This window comes from Chelonia mydas, chromosome 2, assembly GCF_015237465.2.
Source record: "Chelonia mydas isolate rCheMyd1 chromosome 2, rCheMyd1.pri.v2, whole genome shotgun sequence".
Lineage (NCBI taxonomy): Eukaryota > Metazoa > Chordata > Testudines > Cheloniidae > Chelonia > Chelonia mydas.
Window position 1 is genome coordinate 82,777,512 of NC_057850.1, and position 15,546 is coordinate 82,793,057.

At 42.1% G+C, this 15,546-nt stretch overlaps 1 protein-coding gene across 2 annotated transcripts in view; it reads left to right on the plus strand.

Moving 5' to 3' along the window:
* The first annotated feature begins 243 nt into the window (after positions 1 to 243).
* Positions 244 to 15,546, plus strand: part of EMILIN2 (elastin microfibril interfacer 2) — a 59,563-nt gene continuing 44,260 nt past the window's right edge. For both annotated transcript variants that reach the window (XM_027827226.3, XM_027827225.3), the window contains exons 1-2: positions 244 to 826; positions 1,274 to 1,396. In XM_027827226.3, coding sequence (XP_027683027.2) covers positions 702 to 826; positions 1,274 to 1,396 — 248 coding nt within the window. In that variant the 5' untranslated portion in view covers positions 244 to 701. The remainder of the gene's footprint in view (positions 827 to 1,273; positions 1,397 to 15,546) is intronic.

A 15,546-nucleotide genomic window follows, 5' to 3' on the forward strand; every position in this document is an offset into this window, starting at 1 on the left:
ATTAGTTACCAGTATTAATTTATAAAGCATTGATTGCAAAAGCTGTCACTGTTTGCTGACTTGTATAACTGGGGGGAGAGAGGGGAAGGCAGTCCTGAGTGAATTGTGGGAGGGAGTGGTGGGTGCATGCCAAATGCGTTGCCTGTGTACCTAAGTATCTTACAGTTGCACGTGTGCACTCCTCTGGGGGATTAGAAGACAAAAGTTTCCTGCCAAAAGGTGCAGGCCAATAGAGGGCGGGGTGGGGCCTGTTTGTCTGTAAGGGTCTGCCCCTGTGTGGTTGTGTGTGCAGAGATACTTGGTAAACTCTCTCTCTTGAAGACAAAAAAACCTCCCCAGCTGAGTAATATGAAGTAATCAAGACCTGCCCCTTCCCCCTGCAGGGTGGGAAAGGAGTGGGGGTTGCCTGCCTTGCACTGGTTTGGTCAGACAAAGCGTGGGTAGAGGGGAGTCACCCGACGGGTGTGAATCCAGTGGAGGGCGGAAGCGGGCTGGGGGGGGGCTTCTTGCGTCAGTGAGGGATCGCAGGAGGAGAACGGAGGGAGAAAGTGGAGGGGCGAGAGGAGAGAACGGGGATTGAGCGGAGTGTGTGTCTGTGCGGGGTGGGGGGGACGTCTCTGCACCGCGCGGTCCGCTCTAGGGCGTCGCCAGTCCCCAGCCAGGCGCGGGGCGCTCCAGCCTCGCCTGCCCTGCCGGCCGCCATGGGGCTGCGCCCGGGACCCCTCGCGCCCCTGGGCTGGGCACTGGCGCTCCTCCTGTCGCTGGACGCCGGGCTCAGCGAGGCCACCCCGCACTTGAGGTACAACCGGCCGGGCGCCAGGAGCAAGTAAGTGCCTCTCCCTCCTGCGTGCGCGGGGCGGGCGGGACGGTCCCGGGGCTGCTCTCCTGTGCCCGGATCGGGGCTCCGCAGCAACTCCGGTGGCAGGGCTGTGGGGACGGGAGGCTCCGCGGGAATCCCCGATAGCCTGGGGGTTCGAGATGCAGCGGGGCGAGCTAGGGCGAGAGGAATGCAAAGCCCCAGCCCTTGAAATGGCTGCAGGAGTGGTGGGGGTGGATGCTGACACTTTGCTCAGGGCGCCGCAAAGTCATTCGCCCGAAGAGCTGATCATAGGCTCGTGCTAGACGACAGGAAGAAGGTTTTATGAGCTACAGTCACAGGGCTGTCTCCTGACTGGTGCTTTTGTTCCACACTTGACATGCCACTGGCTTAATAATCTTAATTGTTTGCCCCTTTAATTGTGCGTTTGTCCTGCTTTTTGTCACCCCCTCCCAGGAACTGGTGTGCCTACATAGTGAACAAGAACGTGAGCTGCTCGGTGCTGGATGGAACTGAGCGGTTTATTCAGGCTCAGTACAAATGTGCCTGGAACCAGTTTCCCTGTCAACCAACCCCAGTGTAAGTAAGAGAGGAGGAGAATTCTGGGTGGGGAACCATTGGGTCATCAGTAAATCATTTCCACATCTAGTGAGAACACAACAGCTAACAAGCTTTACATCACCAGAGCTCAGATGGTCTGTGGGGTTTTAAAAGTTTGGGATCTCTGTGTGGGTATTGCAGGACAATGTGTATAATTTTCTAGCCTCTGAGTACTGAGCCATAGCTTGGTTCCTGATTTACTATCTTTTTTTATTACAAACATAAGGCAGCTGAAATGAATTAGAGCCACACTGAGTATTCTGTTGTGAGATCATGCAATAAGTTAGTTGTACATTGCTAAAACAAATCAAGGAAGTTACTTGCAAAAGTCTGAACTGTCCATTGATAATTGATTTGGTGCTGTTGTCATTCTAGTGATATCTAGTTGGGGTGAATATGCACCTGTACTTCAACTTTTGTGGAAAGAGAGCAAGCACCTGCTGAGAGTACAGTTACACACCTTGGCCTAGAATTATGGGTGCACTCCAGCTGCTTCGCTCTGTTCCAGTGGTACAAAGCAATCGTAAACCTGGCTAAAGCTGGCTTTACAGTTGCTTTGCATTGCTGGAACAGTGTACTGGTGAATGTGGGCCAATATGTTTACAGTTTATAGATTCGTAAATTGTCCAGCATAGACAGGAGTCAATGCAAAATTGTTTTTGCTTTTTGTTTTGTAATAAAGCTAGCGCGTTATGCACTAAGATATGTTTCTATAGTACGTGTTTTATGTTAGGTGAGTCATTGTGGTCCAGTGGACAGGGCACTGGAGTAGGAGTCAGGAGATTAGGGTTCTATTCATAGTGCAGCCACTGACCTGTTGTGTGACTGGGGAAAATCACTTTACAGTGCTTCAGTTTCCGTATCTGTAAAACAGTGATTATGGTACTTACCCTCCTCTGCAAAGGAATTTGAGATCCACAGACAATAAGCTCTGTTTAGGTCTGATCCAACTCCTACTAAAGTCAGTAGACTCCCATTCACTTTAATGGATATTGGATCAGACACTAAATGAGCTAAATTTTATTGTTCTAAATAAAAAAATAAAAACTGTTTGTGTGTATTTCTGAACAGACATGAGCGAATGAAGTATGTGGCTGATACTGCAAGGGCCTGAGCACCTCCTGCGATGGGCTCAGTCCACTCAGCTCATTTACATCTATCAGATCTGAGGACGCTTCTTGCCTCACAGGGGCCTGAAACAATTAAAGGTGCATATTTAGCATTTATAAGACTTTTGGGCACCAAAAAAAAAAAGTACCTTCTTTTCTTATATATACATTGGCCACTGGAGACAAATCATGGGAGGCTCCCTAGACACACAGCTGAATAACCCTGTCTGGGTCATTTCCAATGTTTCTTTTCTTAGTATTTAACTGCCCATTTTAGAGTTGTGACACTGAAGTGGACAAATAAAGATTGGGTGAGGTATATCCTTGTTTATTAATGGTGCCTGTCATTGCTTCTGAGTGACAAACCTACCAGAAAGTTATATATGGTAAGCCAGGTTCTAAAATATTGACTGTGAATATCTGATAACGTATACTGGAGGTGTCCGTTTTAAAGAAAATTAGATCTTCCTAATTGCAAATCTTTATTTCCTGAATCTCACTTGCGTTATATTGGTGAAGATAAACATTATCTTCTGGTTAACTAGAGTTGGAATTACAAAGCATCTTCTTATTTTTAATATAAGTTATACTATATAAAGGTATCTTTCAAGTTTCATATGCATTAAGGTGTATGTTAGTATTGCAGCAGTGTGGCTATAAAAACTGTGAGAATATTTTTTAAATAACTCAAAATATAAGTTCTGTAGTCTTGGAAGTTTGCTGTGTGCCCAAAACTCTGTGATATTAGGAGAGTCTGTTATTGTTAATATTGATCTATCACACACTGTGTGCTAGTTACCTTAAGGATAGATAATAAGAAAGGAATCTGCACTGAAGCGTTTGTAATCTATGCCCTTGATTCTGCAAACAGTTATGTACATGAATAACTTTACTCACGTGAGTAGTCTCATGAAACTCAATGGAACTACTCATTCAATTAAAGTTACTCATATATGTAAGTGTTTTAAGTTTCAGGACCCAAACATAGACGAGACAGTAAGAGGACAGGGAGAAGGGTTATAACAAACAATAAAGCCAGTGAGGCAAAGTTCTGTGTTGTTCTTTATTTCCTTTACAAATTTACAAATAGAGGACTAAATCATGCAGTAAATTCTGCTCAAATAGAGTACGTGAGATCTGAATCGGGCATACAACTTGTTACCTGTGTTATGGATGTGTGCCTTTTTTTATTAATGTTGATCTGTGACAATCACCGATATGTCAGACCGACTTTCTGTATCCAACTTTAAAAACTGACTATACCCCTTCCTATGAGGATTCTCACCTGTTCCATGAAATGTCAATGTGTCTTTCATTCGTAATAAGCTGAGCAATAAATTGCTAAGAACTGATACCCTTCAAATAGAAGCTCTTCATCATTTTAATGCTGAATATTAAACAGCATTTGAAATTTGCCATTTACTTTTAGTTAGATCAAGATCATGTCCACGGTGCTTTTTTGATATTTGGATGACCTATGTTACATATAAAAATATTTTGATGAAACAAAACTGTGCATTATATATTGTGTATATAACCATCTTAAATATCAGGTATTTACCTGAACAGCAGATATTCCATACATACGAGAATATATGTATTATGGATATTAGTTACAATGATAGTGAACTACTCTATAGAAATATGAATTCCAGTGGCATGTGAATTCATGAACTCATTTTTAATCACTTCTTACCCATTAGTACTATTAAAAAATATTGTTTGTTTGTTTTTAAAAGGCTGTTGAATTACTGCATTGCTAGGAAATTTTAACTGTAAAAACTTTAAATACAATTTAAGCAAATACATCTTGTAAGTTAAAATTCAGGAATGAAGTAATTGCAGTAGGATCTCATTATTTAATATTTTGATATGTATTGGAGCCCAATATTACAATCTTTCACTGAAAAGTTAGTGGGAGTTTTTTCTGAATAAGATTCTAGACCTATATGAGCAGATGCTTGGAGTCTAAAGAGTAGGAAGAGAGAAGGAAGAAAAACCAGAAGGGCTCTTTGAAGTATTTTCTGTCCTGGAGAGAGATTTGATTTATTTTTCTTAAACTATGACCAGCCCTGGAGAGAGAGGTGGGAACCAACAACAAATCTTTGCTGTCAGTGGGAAGTCGGAATAAAATGTAGTTATGCAAAAATGTCCATGGGTTTACTTACCCACACTCAAATATTTTTATAATTTAAAAAATCACTAATGTTTACAAATAACTGACCTGTACTACCTTATTTTTATGTATTTATTTTACTTTTTTCCCTTCCATTGTTCATTCACTCACTTTGGTTTCTTATTGAAGGGTTATTCATGAGAGTTGGGTTGATACCATTATTATATATTTTAATATAATTATTATAAGAAAACTAGATATGGTAAGCCAGGTATATGTGGGAAACTATATATTGGCCTCCTGGCAAATAACAAGTGTAGTATAGTATCCAATATAATCTTCTATATGAGGATTATGGGACTGATCCTACAAATATCTATGAATGTGAATAACTACTCATGTAACTAGTCCCATTGATTTCTATGGTTTGACTCATGGGAATAGAGTTATTCAGGTGCTTAAGTGTTAACTGGGTCAGGCTATATGTTCTTACCTTGTGGAGGGTGAATTTAATTATTTTAATTGGTCTTTTTCATCTTTAACTTCTGTGATCAACATATAATAAACAGGGAGACAGATTATTCCACTAGATTGCAAGTAATTAGAACAGACAGGAAAAATGACAAATTGTCTAAAAATAAGTGTGACTAAATGAATGAATATTTGTAAATATTTTAATGAATATTTACAAATTGACCCATTAAACAAGTATTTTTGAACCTATTGTTTTTACGTATATTTATCGCTATAAATAAATCTAATTCCAGAATTATCACAGTGTGATAAACGCCAACATCTGAATAAAACAAAGACAGAATTATATAAAACAAAAGACAGTGAAACACCCATAAGCTCTAATCACTAGTATATGTAATTGTAAAGGCTGGGAGACCAACCTATAAGTAGCATCAGACAAAGTGTGTTAATAAAAACATTCCAGGTAAAGATGTAAACATTATTTTATTTAATGGGGGGAAAAAGAATATTCAGGTGCTCCCTTTAGAAAGAAAAAGGTAGACCAGATCCTTGGTGTAAATCAGTATTGCTGGTTGTTATCTACATTTTTTTTCTGGCATCCATGCTGCTGTTTCAGTGCCTGTTCCTTACATATAGGGTGCTATAATAGGGTTCAGTCCTGCTCAGATGGAGCGCTCTGAACCCAATCCAGCATAGCACATGCTTAACTTTCAGCTGTTGGCAGTCCCATGGTAGTCAATGGGACTACTTGAGAGTTGAAAGTTTAGCATGTGCTTAAGTGTTATGCTGGATCAGCGCCAGAGTACTCTGCCCTGGGCAGGATCAAGCCCAGGTACAATACTCCTGGAAGGATCAGGGTCTAAGTTTGTATCTGGCTTTCAGAAGTCAATATCACAAAAGGAAAAACCCTTGAAAACACAGACACTATGCTAAGTACAAAAGGGGAAAACTGAGGACTATTTTATATTTCCCCCTAAATATCAAGAATGGAGGTTTTTGTTTTGTTTTTAAAGAGAGGGTATCTTGTGTGGGACAGAAATCTCTCTGTACAGGCTCCTGCTAGCTGACTACATGGAGAGTTTAGCCTAAGGATGGGACATTGAAGGCAGTAAGAAAACTTTAATAACATATTGGAGTTTCCTGGAGTGTTTGTTTGATAATCTTTGCAAGACGGCTGGGTGTGGTGAACTTGCCTGGCTGTGTCTCTGAACTTAATGTTGTGTATCTCTGTCTATGTACACAGCAAACAACACTGTCTTTCTTCTCTGAAACTTGGATAGGAATTTTCACTTCATACATCATTCATAGCTTGTTGCAATAATTCCAAAAACTTCACAAACTCCCCCTCAACTCACATTAATACAAATATTGCAGTTATTTATGTCAGTGTTTTCATGATTTGAAAATTGCACTGATTGGAAGTCTGGGGGTTCTGTTAAGTGCCGGACAAGTTCCAAAGTAGCAATTTAAGGTCTGATATTCAATAACCCACCAGAACAATAGAGGCATGCTCTACATCACTGCCGGGTTTCCCATAATGTAGAATATTCCTGAATTCCCTTTGTGGTCCTCAAGATACCACACCTTCATATAATGTTCTGATCACAACTTGCCTTTTTTTCCCTCCCCCTCTGGCCACCGCCCTTCACTTCTGACCTGATTCAAGTCAGGGATCAGCAATGTGTCCGTTCACACACACGCAAGTGTCTGTGGTAAAAATGTTGAGTTCCGTAGGGGCGCTTCCCTCGGGCGGCTCCCCGCAAGCAGCTACCCATCGCTGCTGTTGCTGGGGGAGGCACAGCCAGGCGCTAGGCAGCTCTGCAGGCACGCTGCCTCCATCCCCACTCCCCAAGTGATGACTCTGCAGCTCCCAGCCTATTGGCCATCGGGAGCTGTGGGGGTGGTACCTGAGGATGGGGCAGCATGCAGAGTCACCTGGCTGTGCCTCTGTGTAGGAGCCGGAAGGGGGGACGTGCGGCTGCTTCCAGGAGCTGCTTGAGGTAACTGCTGCATGGAGCCTGCACACACACACACCCACCCCCCTGCCCGAGCCCTGGTCCTCCACCTGCCCTCCGAATCCCTTGGTCCCATCCCGGAACATCCTCCTACACCCCAGCCCTAGCCCCACTCCAGAGCCTGAACCCTCCCACACCCCAACCCCGTGCTCCAGCTCGGAACCCCCTCCCACACCCTGAACCCCTCATTTCTGGACCTATCCCAGAACCCGCACTCCTAGCCCAGAGCCTGTATCCCCTTCCATACTCCAACCCCCTGCTTCAGCTTGGAGCCCCCTCCCGCCCCCTGCCAATGTCTGTCACTAAGTCCGGTAATTTTTTCAAGTGTCTGTGGTGCTGACCCCTGATTCAAGTGTGTGCTGCCTTGAGAAATGTTAGCTCTAGAAACAATGCTGTAGTTCATTCTGAAAGCTTAGAATCCCAGCTTTTTCCTAGCCCTTAAGATCCAAGGGTTTGGGTCTGTGATCACCTATGCAAATTGGTGAGAATTTTTATCAAACCTTCCCCAGAAAGGGGGGGGGGTAACGTTTGGGAGGATTTGGGGGGGGGGAGATGTTTCCAAACTGACTTTCCTAATAATAATAATACCGGCTAGACGTTTGGTTGTGGCAGTGAAAGTCCAAGGGCAAAAGGTAAAATAGTTTGTACCTTGGGGAAGTTTTAACCTAAGATGGTAAAAGTAAGCTTAGGAGGTTTTCATGCAGGTCCCCACATCTGTACCCTAGAGTTCAGAGTGGGGAAGGAACCTTGACATGGTTGTGTTTCTGAATTCAATATTTATCTTCCATATTTATTCTTTAACATTCTGTGAAAGTTTCTCTAAGAACATTCTTGCCAGGAAACTTTTTCATGGAGAGCAAAGACAAAAGAGCTGCAAACACAGATTAAGCAAATTCATTTTTTATTCAAGTAAATGTGTTCAGAAAAAAAGAAGAGGTACGTTATTTTCACAGTTCTCCTGGTAAGTCCACTGTTGCTGACGTGTTGTTCACTGTCACCAGAGAGCTGTCTGGTAAAAATAATCTGATAAAATATCGTAGCATCAGTGAGGAAATCAGCAAGTGAAAAACTGCAGTAGTAATTAGCAGGACCAAGTGCCTCTGGTCCTCCTTGCTTTTGTGAACAAACTTAAAAAACGATGAGAGAGCATTGACCAAAATGAAATCTTGCTGAAGAAGTTATGTGGGGAGGCAGTGAGTTATACAGTACTATCTATGCCATTCTAACACTAACCAGAGCTATTCCTTTGCCAGCTGTAGAGAAGGGTAGATTAAATGATAATGACCAAAGCCAGGTGAAGGGAGAGCAGTAACTCTGGTTCAAGCACAGAGCATTTTGTAGAGAAAAATGAGAGCAGCAGCAGTGAAAATCTACTATTGTCCCAGTGTTTCCTCCCTCAAAATGATTCAGCTGCTGGTTATAGCAGAAATTCAAAATCAAGCACTGTTGCCAGGTCTGGTGTGAATTCCAACTCCAGTCCATCTGTAGAACACATCACATGCTCATGCTTTACCTACCCTGAGTTGTCAGGGGGAATCTGTTAGGAAGGCATTTCAAAATCGAGTTAAATATATGTCCTTTCTACTCACTGCTCTGCTTTAATCTCTTCTTAAATTTCCTTGGCGATCTGTAGGGCAGCCACTCCCATTGATGCTTTTTACCTTTCTTCCTGCTCATTACAATGCTCTGTTCACACTGCTGCCTTGCTCCTGCACTTTGCATCTCTCCTACTCCCATCTTCCTCCTCTGACTTCTGATTTTCCCTCATCCTTTGCAGTGTATCCTGTCCTGAGCACACAGCTCCTATCTTCCCACTTTGCCAATTGCCCTCCATAGTTTCAGTTCCCAGGAAATTGTAAAATGGGATCTGATTTTTCTCTCACAACTTTTACAGCACTGACCTCAACTGAGATACTCCAGTGTAAAAGGAGAGTCAGGCCCAGAATCTGGGATTATGAAGTGAAAACAGAGTTGACTAAGTATCTGCTGTTAATGTAATCAGTGACTAATACATTACAAATAGAGCTCTCAAGCAATTAACCCCCCCTGGCAATTAATCGCATAATTAAAAAAATTAATTGTGATTAATTGTGCTGTTCAATAATAATAGAATACCATTTATTTAAATATTTTTGAATGTTTTCTACATTTTCAAAAATATTGATTTCAATTACAACGCAGAATACAAAGTGTACAGTGCTCAATTTATTTGATTACAAATATTTGCACTGTTAAAAAAAAGTTTTGCTCGTGAAATTGAACTTACAAATGTAGAATTATGTACAAAAAAACCGGCATTCAAAAATAGAACAATGTAAAACTTTAGAGCCTACAAGTCCACTCAGTCCTACTTCTTGTTCAGCCAGTCACTCAGACGATCAAGTTTTTTTACATTTGCAGTAGATAATGCTGCCCGTTTCTTGTTTACAATGTCACCTGAAAGTGAGAACAGGCATTTGCATGGCATTGTTGTAGCCGGCGTCACAAGATATTTACATACCGGATGTGCTAAAGATTCATATGTCACTTCAGGCTTCAACTACCATTCCAGAGGACTTGTGTCCATGCTGATGAGGGATTCTGCTCAATAACGCTCCAAAGCAGTGCAGACTGATGCATTTTTCATTTTCATTATCTGAGTGAAATGCCACCAGCAGAAGGTTGATTTTCTTTTTTGGTGGTTCGGGTTCTGTTGTTTCTGCATTGCTCTTTTAAGACTTCTGAAAGCATGTTCCACACCTCGTCCCTCTCAGATTTGGAAGGCACTTCAGATTCATAAACCTTGGGTCAAGTGCTGTAGCTATCTTTAGAAATCTCACATTGGTACCTTCTTTGTGTTTTGTCAAATCTGCAGTGAAAGTGTTCTTAAAACAAACAACATGTGCTGGGTCATCATCCAAGACCGCTGTAACATGAAATATATGGCAGAATGCAGGTAAAACAGAGCAGGAATTTAATTAATGCATTTTTTTTTTAACAAGCATCATCAGCATGGCAGCATGTCCTCTGGAATGGTGGTCAAAGCATGAAGAGGCATATGAGTGTTTAGCGTATCTGGCATGTAAATATCTTGCAATGCTGGCTACAAAAGTGCCATGCGAACGCCTGCTCTCACTTTCAGGTGATGTAAATAAGACGCCGGCAGCATTATCTCCCATAAATGTAAACAAACTTGTTTGTCTTGGCGATTGGCTGAACAAGAAGTAGGACTGAGTGGACTTATAGGCTCTAAAGTTTTACATTATTTTTGTTACATAACAGCACTCCATAACAAAACAATCTACATTTGTAAGTTGCACTTTCACAATAAAGAGATTGCACTACAGTACTAGTATAAGGTGAATTGAAAAAAAACTATTTCTTGTTTTTACAGTGCAAATATTTGTAATCAAAAGTAATATAAAGTACACTTTGTATTCTGTGTTGTAATTGAATCAATATATTTGAAAATGTAGAAAAACATCCAAAAATATTTAATAAATTTCAATTGGTATTGTTTAACAGTGCGGTTAAAACTATGATTAATTGTGATTCATTTTTTTGAGTTAATCACATGAGTTAACTGCAATTAATCGACAGCCCTAATTACAATTCAGTGTTCATTTACCAGCATTTTCCCAAACCCTTTTTAAAATACAGACCTTTTTTCTGTTTTCTTATTCTTAGAAGTATTTAGGTTTCTTCTGGCTGTTTTAAATACAATGGATTCTGTAACTAAAAGTGGAATTTAAAGGTGTGGTATTGAGAATAATTAAATGTTTTTCTCTTCTAACAGTTCCCCATAATCCACTTGTCCCTTACAAGAGAAACAAACATCCTGAAGTGATATCAAGCTCGGCTGCACCCAGCTTCTGCTCAGTGTTGCAGAGAGTGGCATACAGGAGTGGGGCTATAGTGAGTGGGATTCTCTGTCTTGCCCCAGCACAGTTTAGAGTGTTCAGAGGCTGCTCTAATTTGTGCTAGTTAGCAATGAGTAGGGCCCTACCAAATTCACAGTCCATTTTGGTCAATTTCATGGTCATAGGATTTAAAAAATTGTAAATTTCATGATTTCAGCTACTTAAATCTGAAACTTCATGGTGTTATAATTATAGGGGGCCTGACCAACAAGGAGTCATGGCGGGGGATTGCAAGGTTATTGTAGGAGATGTGTGGTACTGCTACCCTTACTTCTGCACTGCACTGCTGCTGGCGGCGGTGCTGCCTTCAGAGTAGTGCAGCTGCACCACTGCAGCCTTTTAAGTGTAAACAAGCCCCTACGGTGCAGATGTGCTACATTTAAACCGTTTCCTGCCAAGTCACCATAAATGTTTATTGAATTGTTTGGCCAATAGGTGTTTGTTCAAGACTTAGCTAGTCTGGGCAGTAGTTGTGTACACACATCTTTCATTGATTTTAATGGTAGTTGTGCATGTCTGAACATTGTGAGATTGATTCCTAAATACTATTTTTTGGCTTCCTTTTTCTTCCTTTTGTTTCGCTGTGCCAGTATTCATAGCAGTGCCTGATCATAGCTGTAAGACTCAGACACTGGAATTTTGTTTGGGAGGATTTTGCCAGTGCTGGCATTGATCAAGTGTGTAAAATTAATGGCACGCTTATTTCTGATTTACAGCCGTCCATTTTTCATTTTCCGTCCTCACTTGCTAGAGGGAAATTATTTTATTCAGCAAGTCACTCCCTATCCTTCCTCCTCACCTCCCCGCCCAGCACGTGTTCTGTCTTTTTATATATTTAGTTAGCAACTGGAAATAAAAATAGCAATGTAATACAGTAAACGGTGCCAGCAGTAGACAGACAATTCTTTCTTTAGAGTAACAGCCGTGTTAGTCTGTATCCGCAAAAAGAAAAGGAGGACTTGTGGCACCTTAGAGACTAACAAATGTATTTGAGCATAAGCTTTCGTGAGCTACAGCTCACTTCATCGGATCACGAAAGCTTATGCTCAAATAAATTTGTTAGTCTCTAAGGTGCCACAAGTACTCCTTTTCTTTTTGCGAATTATTTCTTTAGTGCATTCAGTAAAAAGAACCTTGATTTTTTTTTTCTTAATGTCAGACCAAGAAACTGATAATTTGAAAATAATGTTTATTTGGCTATTCTTCTTTGTTAATGGCATTTTAACTCTCAGTGTAGTCTAGATTTACTCCTAACTTTACAGCTCTCTCTCCCTTCACATTTATGCCTTCAGCAAGTTAATCTGTGTTCCTGCCCCAAAAAATATTTTTCTGTTTTTGAAATATTTGGATTATATGCACACAATTATTTACCAGCATATAGAACAATAAAAAGTTGTTGTCTTTTTAGTTTTCAGAATTAAAAGTTTTTAAGAATAAAAAACCTAAGAATTGAGCTGGATTCTGAGACCCACAAGAACCAATTCTTTGGGAATTTGAGAAGGTGAGGAGAGCTTAAAGTGATGGAAGTCCCCAGAAATAACATTGAGGGCCCCAAAACCCTAAATCCAGCCATCCTAGGAATTCACAAAAGAATTTAAACCACTTGTAGTAAATGCTTTTGGAATAAACGCCTACTTTATTAAGACACTTTATATTTTTCTAAAATCAAACTACAAACGCTGTAGAATGGTAGTGAGTTGTATCATAAAGCATCTTGTCTGGGTGAAATCTTGACTCCATTAAAATCAGTGGAAAACTTTCATTTACTTCAGTGAATCCAAGGTATCCCCTACCATTTGTTGCAGTACTGTACATGAACTCTCCTCATACTCTCCTCATGCTGCCAGCTGAAGGTATTAAGGGGTGGCTGCTCTGAGCCCCCTTCTCCCCCCCCCCCCCACCCCAGTTTCTTCTCACTGGCTGTGGTTGATAGTTGGGGAATGTGTGAGCTTCTCACATTCTCTTCCCTTTCTCCCTCTAGAAAACTTTCTAGAAATAATTTATTGTAAATAGTTTTTAATTAGCAGTAGTTATTGTTAGTGGTACTTGGTTTTTGTTTCTAAAACATTTCCTTGATTTTATAGTGTTTTCTTTGAGATTTTGGATACTTGGGTGTACCTAAATCCTCGAGATTTAAGCACTGTTCTGGCTCTAACATGTCCATGCCAGTCAGCAATCCTCACCCTTGCTGTTTAAAGTGTTTGGCAGAAGGTCACTTTGAGGCATAAATCCCCTATTTGTAGGGGATTTAAGACTAGGACTAAGTAGTTGAGGGAAGTTTGCCTTTCATCCTGATGGAAGCAGCTTTGCACCCCCATTTGATTGCAACCATTTCTAGCCAGAAAAGAGCCGCCTCTTTTTGAGAGCTAGATTCCCTACAGATTCTCACAAGAAGACTTCTGGTAGGAGCTCCCTGGCACTGCATTCTTGCAATGTACAGTCATTGACTCTGGATCCTCATTTGGTACCATGTAGACCAACTCCATTGCTGGAATCTTCAACAGCATTAACTTCCTCTGCAATACACACTGCTATATCGGTATCGACGAAGCTGAGGTGTACGCCGTGGACAGGGGTCTTTTGTCAGTGCTGAACTCACCTGTTACAGGATGAGATCCAGGTACCAATTATTCCTTCCGTGCAGGTACTGGTACTGGGATCTTGCTTGGCACCTGTACATCTGATATCTTTGGGAACTGAACTTTTGTTGGTACCCTCAGGGTCTGGACTCTGTGATGCAACAGTCCAAGTGCACAGTCCTTTCAGCAGAGAAGCCTTGGATAATTTTTCCACTACCATCCTCTGAGTGCTAGTCCAGATCCCTGGCTACTTTGCCCTATACTGTGCCCCCTTGGCCTTTCAGTGTTGACTTCTCTTTGGATACAGATGTGGGATCCTACATATCGAGATCTCATTACAGGAGATATCAACTGTTTCTTTGTTCTTCATGGCACAGGTCAAGGCTCCAGCAGAAGCATATCTAGATAGGTTGCACTGGGGTTTGACTCTGGTACCATATCAAATACAGCAGTGGCCTTGCCGAAAGTCATGGGGGGGGAGGTCTTCGGGACTCCAGATCATCTTCTCCTCAACACCGCTTTACTAAGTCCCTACATAAGCACTGTTCTCTGTCTGATATCACTCTCTCTACTGGCACTCGTACCCAACAGCTGAAGAAGATTATCCCTGCGGATTCTGATTCATTTGCAAGCAATTGAAGAAAAAATGGTTACATGCCTGTTCAGTAACTGTTGTTGTTAAAGATGTGTTGCATATGTTGGTTCCATGACCCAACCCCCTTCCTCTCTACATTGCAGTTACAGCAAACGTAGCTTCCAGAGTGAAGGAACTTGGTGGGGGGTGAGTGTGTGTAGAGCGGCTCCACCCTTTATACCTGACCTGGCAGCACGAGGTTGCAGAGGGTGCATGAGCTGCCCTGGCGAGAGCAGCTATGGGGAAAACTCTTTGAAAACTCATGGCGATCGGGGGAGGTCCTGGACGACTGGAAAAAGGCTAATGTAGTGCCCATCTTTAAAAAAGGGAAGGAGGAGGATCCTGGGAACTACAGGCCAGTCAGCCTCACCTCAGTCCCTGGAAAAATCATGGAGCAGGTCCTCAAGGAATCAATTCTGAAGCACTTAGAGGAGAGGAAAGTGATCAGGAACAGTCAGCATGGATTCACCAAGGGCAAGTCATGCCTGACTAATCTGATTAGTCCAGTTGTCTAGTCTAGTTGGCAGCCGGTGTCAAGTGGAGTGCCCCAGGGGTCGGTCCTGGGGCCCGTTTTGTTCAATATCTTCATAAATGATCTGGAGGATGGTGTGGATTGCACTCTCAGCAAATTTGCGGATGATACTAAACTGGGAGGAGTGGTAGATACGCTGGAGGGGAGGGATAGGATACAGAAGGACCTAGACAAATTGGAGGATTGGGCCAAAAGAAATCTAATGAGGTTCAATAAGGATAAGTGCAGGGTCCTGCACTTAGGATGGAAGAATCCAATGCACCGCTACAGACTAGGGACCGAATGGCTAGGCAGCAGTTCTGCGGAAAAGGACCTAGGGGTGACAGTAGACGAGAAGCTGGATATGAGTCAGCAGTGTGCCCTTGTTGCCAAGAAGGCCAATGGCATTTTGGGATGTATAAGTAGGGGCATAGCGAGCAGATCGAGGGACGTGATCGTTCCCCTCTATTCGACACTGGTGAGGCCTCATCTGGAGTACTGTGTCCAGTTTTGGGCCCCACACTACAAGAAGGATGTGGATAAATTGGAAAGAGTCCAGCGAAGGGCAACAAAAATGATTAGGGGTCTAGAGCACATGACTTATGAGGAGAGGCTGAGGGAACTGGGATTGTTTAGTCTGCAGAAGAGAAGACTGAGGGGGGATTTGATAGCTGCTTTCAACTACCTGAAAGGGGGTTCCAAAGAGGATGGCTCTAGACTGTTCTCAATGGTAGCAGATGACAGAACGAGGAGTAATGGTCTCAAGTTGCAATGGGGGAGGTTTAGATT